Source organism: Poeciliopsis prolifica, unplaced genomic scaffold (genome assembly GCF_027474105.1).
Source record: "Poeciliopsis prolifica strain line A6 unplaced genomic scaffold, Auburn_PproV2 SCAFFOLD049, whole genome shotgun sequence".
NCBI lineage: Eukaryota > Metazoa > Chordata > Actinopteri > Cyprinodontiformes > Poeciliidae > Poeciliopsis > Poeciliopsis prolifica.
Window position 1 is genome coordinate 1869252 of NW_026562424.1, and position 13045 is coordinate 1882296.

General features: G+C 44.1%; 1 protein-coding gene across 6 annotated transcripts in view; it reads left to right on the forward strand.

Annotated features, from left to right (window-relative positions):
- rab11fip3 (RAB11 family interacting protein 3 (class II)) overlaps positions 1–12723 on the forward strand; it is a 31509-nt gene extending 18786 nt beyond the window's left edge. For 5 of the 6 annotated variants that reach the window (XM_055057814.1, XM_055057816.1, XM_055057815.1 and 2 more), the window contains 10 exons: positions 3095–3295; positions 4953–5090; positions 5857–5892; positions 5965–6058; positions 6666–6910; positions 7259–7340; positions 7420–7557; positions 7681–7836; positions 8450–8590; positions 9244–12723. In XM_055057814.1, the coding sequence (XP_054913789.1) occupies positions 3095–3295; positions 4953–5090; positions 5857–5892; positions 5965–6058; positions 6666–6910; positions 7259–7340; positions 7420–7557; positions 7681–7836; positions 8450–8590; positions 9244–9357 (1345 nt within the window). In that variant the 3' untranslated portion in view covers positions 9358–12723. The remainder of the gene's footprint in view (positions 1–3094; positions 3296–4952; positions 5091–5856; positions 5893–5964; positions 6059–6665; positions 6911–7258; positions 7341–7419; positions 7558–7680; positions 7837–8449; positions 8591–9243) is intronic. The other variant, XM_055057818.1, reaches the window with a different exon arrangement.
- The last annotated feature ends 322 nt before the right edge of the window (positions 12724–13045 follow it).

Genomic DNA, 13045 nt, shown 5'->3' on the forward strand with positions numbered 1-13045 from the left:
AGCGTTTTTCTTCCCGATTTTTTTTTTTTTGCCTTACTCTGGCAAAAGCTAATCTAATCCCTTCATTCCTCTCCCACTGACTGAGGCCGTTAGCTGCTGCTGCTGACTGGAGGTCGGCAGATAAACCGTGTGACTCCAGTTGCCTGTTTACCAAACGCAGGGCTTGTTGGGCCGTCTGAGCTCCTGTTGTACCAGCAGCTGCATCAGTCTGTGGTTTTATTGCTACATCAGGACATTTTCCACACTCTGTCACCTTACAGACATCAGTGGGTTTTATTTGAACTTTGTTTCGGAGCAGAACTAACGTCAACGCATTTATACGTCAGAATGGACGTGTGAAAGTCCAGAAAGGAAATGAGCAACGGAAATCAAAGAATTTGATATTAAAGGGGAGCCGTTAGGCAACATGTACTTTTTGAGTTTTCCATCATGTTATAATGTTGCTCCCTCATTAAAAACACCTGGAGTGTTGCTTTGATGCGTTCATAAATGTTTGAAAAATACTTTAATCTCCATGGTTGTACAAAACTCCTAAGTGGCCCTAGCCCCGCCTTCGAGACGCAGCTCCGCCTCAGAGCGTTTTCCAGTTTATAGCACAATCAAGTTACTATGTTGCCTTCAGTCGCTATGAAAATGCTACAGATATCAAGTATGACTAAAATAACTTCTTGATCCAACGCCCTGAAATTGGGCCTCTGTCTCTTTAAAAGGTTCTGCTTTGATTCTTTCATGCATGTTTGAAAAGCTTGAATCTCTCAGGGCAACCACTTGGAGGCACTTCAACACCGGCTGACATCAATTTGTCTGAAGCTCCGCCCTCTTTTCTCCAAAGCCCCGCCCTTTTCCCCGAAGCTCCGCCCTCTTTTCCCCGAAGCTCCGCCCTCTTTTCCCCAAAGCTCCACCCTCTTTTCCCCAAAGCTCCGCCTACTTTTCCCCAAAGCTCCGCCCTCTTTTCCCAAAAGCTCCGCCTCTTGCATGGCGTCACTCAGTTAATCTGAAATCGAACATTGAATCTCATCACAAACCTGGATGACTTCCTCATGGATGTTTATGGCTCACCGAAAGTAGCTCAGTATTGACGTATATATTTCTATTTTTGATATTTATAGCTTTTAAGTTTTGACATCACATCAGTTTATCCAGGAAGTGACTCAAGAATAAAATGTCTAAACGGGTACTGATCAGCAACTGATCAGATCATCAGTCATTTGATTTTCAGATGCACCAAAACATAAAGTTAAGAGGAAATTTGGTTATGTTAACAACTAAAATGACAATAATTCATATAAATAACAAAATCAGACTAAAGAAAATCACTTTATTTCAATAAAAATGTGTCTGAGTTTCTGGTTAAAACATGTTTTTTATTGAGTGGGTAGAAAATCCGGAAGTTTTACTCAAGCAGAAATAATTCATAATAAAATTATTCTGGTGAAGGAAAGAAGTTCAGCTGAGTAACTATTTAAAAAGTTTGGTGAATGTAACTGGTTCCTACCGACTGTCAGTCATCGAACCCTAAAGTACGGATCTGTTCACTCGGCTCAGGATTAACAATCTAACAGGATTAGTCCCTCCTGCCTGCGTCCACACACACCCACACACACACACACACACACACACACACACACACACACACACACACACACACACACACACACACACGCGCGTTCGGACCTCGGCTCGGTCAGCGGTACCGTCTGTCTGTCGCTCAGCCTGGGATCTGATTAAGCCAATCGGAGCGCCGTCCTTTATGTGGCGTCTGGTCCGTCGCCGTTTTGCTTCGCGTGGCGTTGAACCGTGAAACTTCAGGATTCCTCTCTGGTTGTCAGGAGTTTTGACCCCAGTCGCCCCCAGGCTTTCTCGCCAGGGCAGCGCAGGGCGTTCAAAGATGCGATCGCGCTCGTCGCCGGCCCTCGGCGCCGGGGACGTCGGCGTGGGGCCCGCTTGCAAGGAAACGGGTAAAATGTAAGTTTCAAACTAGTATTTAGAACGTTGTGACTCGAATCCGTCGCCTCAATCCCGTTTTTTTGTTTTTCTCCTGGTGATTTTAACTTCCTCATCCTGCGGTGCCTTCAACATGTCCTTGAAACAGGAAAACAGACTCATGTTTTCATGAAGTTTCTCCCATTTAAACATCACAGATGGCCTTCCTGCTGCCACAGAGGTTGAGATTTACGAGTTCAGGAGGAGCCCTCGGGATTAGAGTGAATTAGCAGCTTAGCTTAACGAGCAGCCGCTGAACTTGACCAGATTGCTGCGGTTCCTGGGGAAAGATTCTGTCGTCTGGCCGGATTCTGGGTCCTGCACCAGTTTCTGTTTTTAAACAGGCAGGAAGTGTTTTTACTCATTTTGTCGCATTACAAACAGAAAATCCAGCGTCTTTTACTGGGACTTTATGCTGCAGGGCAACAAAGCAATTTATAACTGAAGTGTTTCAGTTTTTAAACACAAATCAGAAAATTTGTGTTCAGTACTTTGTAAAGATACTTTTGTCTGTGTGTACAGCCAGAAGATGGTGGAAACTTGTTACTTACTCATTGCATAAAAGTATTTAGATGTACAACGCTGAACTTTATAGTTTCACTTGAGTGAAATTCAGGGCCACTACTCTTCCAGTTCAGTAAACTGTCTGGATGCTCTGTTCTCTGAGAACAAGTCAAATGAAGGAAGAAGAAACACGTTTTAACAAAACCAACGTTGAAGTGAGACCTCGCGTTCACACAAAAGCTTTGATCACCCTGCAAGCTGCCTGAACACTTTCTCAGTACGCAAGTAAAAGAAGCTCTTGAGTAAATAGTCACTTCAACAAAGATGTTGAAGTGCAGATATTGAGATATTATTAAAAAGATGATAATTAAAGATTTGCAGAATTTCAGCATCTCTTCACTCCGCAGTATTTAAGTGCCATTTTAAAACCCCCCAAAATGCATTAAACTTTTCTAAGTCACTGTTCCTTTAAGTGCTGTTAGCATCCAGCTAAGTTTTCTTATTTCTCTCTGATTTGGACCTGAAGTGAACTGTTTGTGGTTCTGGTGCTGCATGCTGTCTGATTGGTGTGCGACTCGGTAACCTGACGTGTCGGCGCCCCCTGCAGGTTTTCCCTGACCTCGGAGCTCCACAGCCACTCCCTGGTGACGGTCATCAGCGGAGAGGAGGAGCACTTCGAGGACTTTGGGGAGAGCAACACGTCAGACCTGCTGCTGGAGAGCAGCGTGGACGACTCCATGGGGAAGGGCGACGCCACGCTGTCCCCGCCGCCGGAGCAGATCAACGGCTGTGCCGTCATTTCCCCCAGGTAGGAGCGGCCGCCATGGTAACGCCTCAGTGCCATTTATAAACAGAAACAATGTTTCCCATCATGCTCGCTGATAAGGAGTGAAACGCTGTCGCGTTCCCAGCTGAGGCTTAAATGTATCGAATGCGGTTCACTCCCTCCAGACTGAAACTGTGGTTTGGTTTGAATTCATATGTGAACGCCCAGCGGACTGGAGACTGCTCCAAAAGCAGGAAGTGGACTTCAGAGCAGGGCATTCTGGGTAATATAAATGCAACCAAAACATTCTTGCTAGCTTAGCGCTAGCGGGAGAAATGTTTGTAATCTGCTAAAATCAAGAAAAATCCTTCAACCGCTAAATTCTGATGCTACATTTTTTGTTTTTGTGAATGGAGGTACTTCTGAGGTTTTTGTCATTTCCTGCAGTGGTTCTTTGTGCAGCGCCCCCTCAGGCCAGGAGGGGAAGAGGTTTTTTAAAAACGATTTGGTTGGTTTGACTCGGTTAAATGTGGAAGGAAAACGCAGCAGCTGAAAATGTAATAAATGTTTGTTTAGATTGAGTTGGAAAACGCCATAAATTTTACCCTCAAAGAAATCTGCAGAATGTTCCACAGAATGTTTTAAACCGATGAATCACCAGAATAAATGTAAAAATAATCACCAGCTGAATCAGTTTGTTGCTTTATAAAATGAATTAAGTGAGTTTGATACTAAATGTCCACGTTTGGTTGCTGAGATAAAAGAAACAAACAGATTCACCCACTCAGTGTGAATGCGTCACTGTTTGGAGACAGTCACCCTCACGGCTGTGCATGTGTCCACACACACACACACACACACACACACACACACACACACACACACACACACACACACACACACACACACACACACACACACACACACACACACACACACACACACACACACACACCTCCGTATTCCAGCTCTCAGAACGTGCAAACAGCTTAAACGCTGTTTAGCAAAATGTTTCTTCACAGCAGTGACTCAAAATAATGATCAAATATTAACTGCAGTTTATATTTTATTTGTCCAGTTAAAGTTCTGCATCAGTTTTATATTATTGTAGTTTTTAAAAACTCAGACACTTTACAGTTTAATGCGTTATTCTTTCATGTCATAATCTGTAGGAAACTCCAGAAGGACAAAAAGGATTCTTCTTCTTTCGGCCAGCTTAAAGCTGCATAAGTGAATTGTTTCCATTAGCACATTTAGCTGCGTGTACCTGAGGATGATTGACATCACTAAGCCTTCCTAGCTCTGATTGTTACAGCAGTATTTGCTCAGGCGGAGATCCGTCTTTTCTCAGATTATCTGACTCAAAACAAACTAACATGGAGAGAAGTTTAACAAGTTTGTAAAAAAAGCTTTTTTTTATTTATTTAAAGTTACGTACTGCAGCTTTAAGTGCAGTCCTCGTTACTGCCCACCTTGGACCACAAACGGCCCCTGCGCCTCACTTTGAACACCCCTCCTTTAGATGAATCCACTGTTTTTATCTCTTGTTTTGTCCAGAGCTGAACCACAGCCTCACATCACTTTACGTCTTTAAAGCTCTGCTTTACAGGACTTCCTGTCGCACCTGAATGCACCTTCACCTCCTCCTGTCTGCCACTCACCTCCTGCTTCCTCTTCTTCTTCTCTCCTGCCTCTCCAGCGCCCCCGCCTGCCTCCCTGACTGCTTCCAGAGCTTCCTCAGGGAGGAGGCGCTGGACTTTTTCTGTAGCCAGTGTCACAGGCAGATCAGTCGCCTGGAGGATCTGTCCACACGCCTCAATTTCCTAGAGATGACTAGGTAACACGCGGCTGCTGTTCATGTCTGCGGTGCTGATTCGGCCGCATGTCGCCCGCATGTCTGCATGCTGCCTTGTAGAGACTCGGTGTGTTGTGGTGAACGTCGTCCTCATGTTTATTGTTCTGATCCCGTTTTGTTTTTCCATCCTGGCTTCTTTTAGTGGCTTTAGTTTCATGAGTTAAAAACAAAGTTTTCTTTGAAAGATAACAAACTGTTAAATCGGATTTATTTGAAGTGAAGTTTTTGTATCGTTTCCTTCATGACTGTAAAGGCCGGACAGAACCCGGATCAAATTCAGCTCCTGGTTTTTAAACGGCTTGCAGAAAAATATGTAAGGAAGCATGAAAATTGGAAACACAGGAGAACAAACTGAGAAAAATGATGTTTGTTTCCTTCCTTGTTTCTGTTCTGGTTTCCTTGTTTCCTTGCTCATGTTTCTGATTCAACCTGCAGGATTTTCTTTAGTTTTTTTTCCTCTAGAGATTTTAAGTTTGGAACCTTAAAGAATCTGGAGGTTAAAAATGTGAAGCAACTCTTAGTAACACTGATCAACAGACCAATCAGGCTTTGAGTTTAGTTGATTCTTCATCAGTCCTGATATGAAACCTAAAACTTTTTATATTTCTGTAAATCCTGTGTGTGAACCTGCTCTTCCATCAGAACCTTTAGAGCCTCGTAAACCTGCTGCGGTTTGTTTGCTGTGAGTCGCTGAGCTTTATTTTGGTGACCGTTTCTTCCTCTCACCGCGTTTCCTGTCTCCCTGCAGCGCCGGGAAGCGGCTTTCCAGCAAGAAGGTGGCGAGGTGAGTGGAGCGCTCGCCGTCGGGTTAGCAGCCGTTAGCGAACGGCGCTCTGACTCCTCCTGCTTTCCACAGGCATCTGCTGCAGAACAGCTCCATGACGCTGGACACCATGAGCGACCTGACGCGGGACATCCTGGAGCTCGCCGACAACGACATCACAGACAAGGTGACGATCAATTGTTCTGTAATCGATCGATTCCTGGCGACGCTGAACCAATTCAATACACTGAAGGGTTTTAAATGTGATCAAGTTGTTTAACTTCACTGCATATCATGCACTGGATGTGATTTGATTAATTTTAAATTATTTTTTATTACTCAGTAAAATCAGACTTTTTACAAATCTTTTTCTTTTTCCTTCATCAAAAAATAAACATGGAGTTTCGTTTTGATTCTTTCATGCATGTTTGATAACATGCATGAGGCGCAGCTCCTTCAGACTAGCCAGCAGCAATTAGCAAACAGCTGCTGAGCTCCTTATAGGAGCCGCTGCTCAGAGCAACGCTGGTAAAACGTTAAAGGAGCCATGATGGCCTCCAGGAGGCGGGCGTTTTGTAGCTGAATGGTTGCCGTGGAGATTAAAAGATTTACCAAACGTGCATCAAAGAATCAAAGGTTTGGTTTTTCCACAAAATTTAAACTGAATTTCTGGACCGATTTGAACAGAAAAATTAGTTTTTGAATAAAAAATTGGAATAGAATTACCATAAACGGAGAGATTCATTTCTCGAGTTGGCATCCAGCCTCAGGCCCTGACCTCTGACCTTTCCCAGGTGCTGCTCCTGGAGCGGCGCGTGGCGGAGCTGGAGAAGGAGTCGGAGGCGTCGGGCGAGCAGCATGCCCGGCTGCGGCAGGAGAACCTGCAGCTGGTGCACCGGGCCAACGCGCTGGAGGAGCAGCTGAAGGAGCAGGAGCTGCAGGCCAACGAGCAGCTGCAGCAGGAGAACCGCCGCCACAAGGAGGCGCTGTGCAAGCTGGAGAGGGAGAAGGGGCTGGAGCTGGAGAACGCCCAGGCCCGGTGAGGAGACGGGTCGCGGACCGGCTTCAAACCGGCTGCTAACCTGGGATTATAATCTGGAGTACGGAGAGAAATCAGGGCCAAAAACTGAGTTTAAAAAATTATTTCGGACAAGTATGGAAAAAAAAGTTGAAACTGGAAAGAAAACTAGGAATTAAGATTTGAAAAAGCAAATATTTTAAATTGGGGAAAAGCAGTAAAGAAACTAATCTGAAAAGTTTTTTTTTGTTTGTTTGAAATAAATGTTCATAGAACTGATTTGGAACATGAACAAAATGTTTTATTTCAAGACTTCAGAAATGTGTTTTCATATTTTAAAGTCAGATTAATAATCTGTCTGTTGCTCAGGCTGCAGCAGCTGGACGATGAGAACAGCGAGCTGCGGTCCTGCGTTCCCTGCCTCAGAGCGAACATCGAGCGACTGGAGGAGGTAAAACGGATTTTATTCCGTTTCTCGTTCTGTTCGTGTGTTTTCGGTTTCAGTGGCTCAGACGTTGTTATGGTTTCAGGAGAAGCAGAAGCTCCAAGACGAGGTGGAAACTCAGACAGACAGGCTGAACGAGGAGACGGAGTCCCGCAGGAAGATGGCCGACAAGCTGAGTCATGAGCGCCATCAGAACCAGAAGGAGAAGGAGAGCACCCAGGAGGTGGGCGGGGCGGGCGGGGCCGGTGGGCGGGGCCGGTGGGCGGGGCCGGCGGGCGGGCGGGGCCTTCTGCAGCGACTTGGCTGTTGCTAGGCAGATTCTAACGTTTCTCTGTTTCTGCGTCAGCTGATCGAAGACCTGCGGAAGCAGCTGGAGCATCTTCAGCTCTACAAGCTGGAGGCCGAGGCCAAACGAGGCCGAACCCCCGGCGCCGGGCTGCAGGAGTACCAGACCCGGACCCGGGAGGCCGAGCTGGAGCAGGAGATCAAACGACTCAAACAGGTGAGCAAATCTCCCGCTCTGGTGCAGCGACTTAAAGGGACAGCAACATGAAACTGTAGCTTTAATCTTTCCATCGTGTTTTTATGTTTTTCCCTCATTAAAAACGAAGCTGAAGTTTTGCTTTGATTCTTTCGTCATGTTTGAGAAATCACATAATCTCTATGGCAACCAGTCAGCTGTTAAAACTCGTGGTTGGCTCTAGCTCCGCTTCCTACATTCAGCTCCGCCTCCTACATTCAGCTCCGCCTCCTACATTCAGCTCCGCCTCCTACATTCAGCTCCTTCAGACTAGCCAGCAGCAATTAGCAAATGCCTGCTGAGCTCATTACAGGAGCTGCTGCTCAGAGCATCGCTGGTAAAAAAAAAAATGGAGGAGCCATATTGGGACGACTTCCTGGAGGCGGAGCTTCAGACAGAGCAGCACCTTCTTAAAGAGACAGAAGCCCAATTTCAAAATGTTCAATCACAAAGTCAAATTTATTTTTTAACCAAATTTGTTTTATGTAGCATTTCTGAAACTGAAGTTGAAAAAGTTGCTTGATTGTGCAATAAGCCGGCAGCATGTGCTTCGGTTGGTGTTTCCAGGTTTTAACATCTGACGGTTTGTTTCCAGGACAACCGAACTCTGAAAGAGCAGAACGACGAGTTGAACGGACAGATCATCAACCTGAGCATCCAGGGAGCCAAGAACCTGATGTCGGCCTCCTTCTCCGATTCCCTGGCAGCCGAGATCAGCTCCGTGTCTCGGGCCGAAGTGAGTTTAAAACAAACCCGATTCAATTTAACGGGAAACGGAACCGAGACGAGTTGGTAAAAACGAACAGCGCGACGACTCGGTTAGAAGTTTGATGGTTAAAAACAGGAACGGAGGAAACTGTGACATGTTGAGATGGATTTGTTTTACTCTGGCTGCAGTAGAGAGAGGGAGAGCAAGACTTCAGCAGATAACAGAAAGGCTGAACGAAGTTGATCAGAGGAACTTTTGTTTTATTGTTTCTGCTTTTAACCTTTTTGTAATGAAGATCTATTTGCTGTTGGATAAACTCCACTAAACGGATGATTGGGTCTCGCTAGCTAACCATGCTAATTGATAATACAAGCGTCTAAAACCGTCGGCTCTAAATGATTTTCGTAAACGTTTCTTGTTCACTCTATTATAATTCCTTGACACAATCAGAGTTGCTCAAACTGGATCTGCTGGTCAGAAATTGGTCGATAAATTTGACCTGATTTTTGTAGATTGACAGATAAGAGGAGAAACCGATTAACTTATCAATTCTGTTGCCATATTTAGCAACTTTTCAGGTCAAAAACGGTTCATCCAGAACCGGGTTCAGCAGGTCAGAATGTTGAAATATCTGATCGGCTGTAGATCTGACATATTCACTTCTGTTTGTGTGCCTGCAGCTCATGGAGGCCGTTCACAAGCAGGAGGAGATCAACTACCGGCTCCAGGATTACATCGATAAGATCATCGTGGCCATCATGGAGTCCAACCCCTCCATCCTGGAGGTCAAATAGACCTCAGGCGCCGCCGCCGCCTCCACAGGCTGTGAACTTATTTATAACTAACACCTGGCACCAGGAAAACCAGGGAGAGGATGTGAAAATTAATTTATTGGACCTTCTTAAACACTCACGACTCCAGACTGGTTTAGAAAAGACGACGATGAATTTCTACAAAGTCCAAGGCTGTCAGTAAAAAATAAGCTTGTTTTTGTTTCTTTTCGGTTTGAGTGGATTTGTGCGTTAGCTTCCCGAGCGCCGTTGGGTTCTGGTGACTTCCATTATTTGGCTGGAGGAACCGAGCCCCCCCTGGTGGCTGAATGTGGAAATGCAAGTGTACATTAGCTCCTCTTTTATTCCCAATCAGTTTCTAATTGACCTGAAACGGATCTGCTAGCTCTACCAAAACGCCTTAGAGGAAGGTTAGTCAAAGTTTCATTCTGCTGAGCGCCATAAGCGACTCGGTCCGACCCGAGGAAACCGACCCAGGCTGAGTCGTGTTTTCACAAACCGAATGAAGCGCAGGTCAGGGGTCAACAACGGCTGTCTGTGAAGCTCAACCCGATGAGGAAAGTTTCTCCTGATCAGAAACTCCTCCAGGGTTTTGTGTGTGTGTGTGTGTGTGTGTGTGTGTGTGTGACGTTGCTTTTTCTGTGTTTGTGTGATCCAAAATGGCAACACTAAATGCGGTGAAAAGCATAAAACAATCATTCCTGTAGGGAGAAACTGACCAGATGAAAGAAGTGATTTATTGTTTGGTTTATGTTTACAATTAAACAGGGTCCTGGATGTCAGGCGGGCTGGAATAGCGCTACATGCATTTAAAGGGCCAGCTGGGGAAAACACACGTCTTCCTCCCTGCAGTCTCTCTCTGCGTCGATTCAGGATAAACCCAGAGAACTCGGCCCCGCAGCTCAATGAGTTAGCCGTTAGCTGTAAACCTCCAGAAACATCAGTTTGGTTTCGGTGAATCTTAACCTTTAAACAGTAATTTACAGAAACAGATCATTGGAGGCGGTGCGCCACTAAAAGTCTTCCTGTCAGAAAAAGTGAAGCTAACGACTACTATGAAAAGAATTAGCAGGTAACCTCAAAAGATTAATCAAATTCACAAAAATCACATTGATAATTTGAACAGTGATTGACAGAGGTAATTGTTTGTGTGGTGGATGGAGGCGGTGCACCACCAATAGTCTTCCTGTGTGAAACGCTTAGGAAGAACAGAAAAAACTGTCGCATTTATAGTCGTTTGTTTTCTAAGCAATGGAAGAAGCTAAACATTCATACAAATTGATTTGTTTGTGTATCTGGTACTTATGATCAGGAAGACTATTGGAGGCGCACCACCTCTTTAGTTCCCCATCTGAAGATGGGGAGTTTTTGTTTTTTTTAAAAGGAAAACTCTGCAAACAATGTAACGGTTAGCTTGAGGCTAGTGCTAGCTCTGGATTTACTCCGTATGACACTGCAGTGTAAGATATTGACTGCTCATAGCTCTTCAACAGAACCAGTGATTCTGTCCCTTTAAATGAATCCCGACCAACCCACTATCCCAGTGCAGCCCGCCTGATCCCAGCGTCGTCTTGCTGAGCGAAGCAGGAAAGTTTAACGTGTTTTTACTGCAACGATGAAATGCCGGCATTTTGACAAGTTGTATGTGAAGAATTTAGCGTCGTGTTTTGCACTATGATTTTTTTTTTTGGATGAAAGGATTAATTGTAGGAATCTGTTGGAGAAGGAACCGTATCACACTACGACGCCATGTTGAGTCGAACATATCCGATGATTCTGCAGCGTTTCTTTAAATGCAACTCTGAGCATCAAGCTTGGAGATTTCAGACATTTTTGTAGCAATAATGCAGGATAAGAAATGAATGGAGGGTAATTCTTCTTTTCTTCTGCTGGGTGAAGACATCATGCACCACGAACAGTTTCTGGACTCTTAACGCCGACCTTTGACACCAGTACGTCTGATTTCCTTGTTTCTTCACTCTGTCTGCCTCTTTCTCACTGCTCTTCACTTGCCACGCCATGAAGGAATAGACAAAAAAAAAAACAATGGCCTTGGATGTAAATGTCTTGTAAAGTTTTTTTCTACACTCATTCTAGATTCTAGGTATTTTTCTAGTCGCAGCAGAGGAGCGGAAGGTCGCCTGTGCCATGTAGCATGTAGCGTGTACAGTTTCCGTCGGGGTTCTTCGTCTCACGCCGGTATTTATTCAATATGATACACTGACCTGTTCTGCTGAAACAAACATGTTTGTGCTTTATTGAATTCACATTTATTGACACTGATCATTGTGGCGGGAGAGTTTTAGCGAGGTGAGAGTCAGCGGAGCTGCACAAGATGGCCGCCTGAGGCCGGCGCGCTCTTCCGTGAAGCGTTCTTCCTGTCTTCCCGGAGGGAGTCGGTCCTGCATGGATGCACAGAGTTCTTGTACATCTCTGATCCACGATCACTAAGATGACATTTTAAAACCTCCTGGCTTTCACAAGGGTGAAAAAGGTTTAAAGTTTAATAATTCCTGATTTCTTTGAGTGAAAATACAACATAGATGCATTTAGGTGTTTTATTATGCCTGCATATTTTTTATTTTTGTAGATTAGATTTGCACTTTGACCTGATCCATCGTCTCATTTCCTGGTTTAAAAATGCCCAAAGACTGATTCTGTTCTGGATTTTTTTCTGAAAGAAACTGACCTGGTAGCAGAGCCGGTCCAACAAAATCTATGGCCTTTGACAGAACGTGGTTTTGGGCCCCCAAACGACCATCACAGCTAAAAAATACACACAAATTAAAGCAGTTTTTTCTTCTAGTGCTACTTCTAAGATGTTGGCCTGTTAAACCAAACATATTTTACTCTGTTTTACTGTCTGTCTGTCTCTAAGGCGCTAAGTTGCTGCTCAGTTTGCTTCTACCTTGGTCCGGCTCTACCTGTAGTCTAAACACTGTTTCTCTCTAAACCTGATGATGAGCCCTGGGTAAAGTCAGTTGGTTTTAAGTTAAGCGATATACATCCAAGCTGTAAATATGAACATTTTTGCAGACTTCTTTCCTGTTTCCTTCAAATGCGTCTGAAGGTTTGCTGAAGGCGTCGCCATCAGTCTTGCTCAGCTTGTGTGACGGAGAAGGACGGGAAGCAAATACTGTAGAAAAGAGAATCTGTAAGAAGTAAATTTATTCCTATTTTCAAAGATAAATGTATAAATTAATGTATAAATTATAACAGTATTGGGTACAGCTGTATAATATTTTTGGAGCTCCCTACAAATGATTTACTCCTAATTGTTACTGGGGAAATATCTCATTTATTGTAAGAAGAGAATTTAAAGGTAAAAAGTGGAAGTAAGAATAGAATAAATAAATGGAATAAAATAAACTGTGTTTTGTTTTTATGTAAGCACTTAAAAAAATCTTTGTCATTTATGTTGAAAGGTAATTAATGTGATTAACACCAACAATCACTTTACTGACTCAACATTAAGGCTCTAACTCCCCCTGCTGGTTTGAATGTTTACTGCACTTTAAATGTTTTTAGATTTTAATGTTGAAAAATGGCATCAAACTGTCATGAAAGCCACATGTTGGTGTGAAAAATTAGTTCAGTTTCAAAGTGCAAGTTAGAGGCAATAAAAATAAGTTTTTAATGCACACTGACTATCTGTTCCAACAAAAAAAAAAGTTTTTCCTCATCAGTAAAA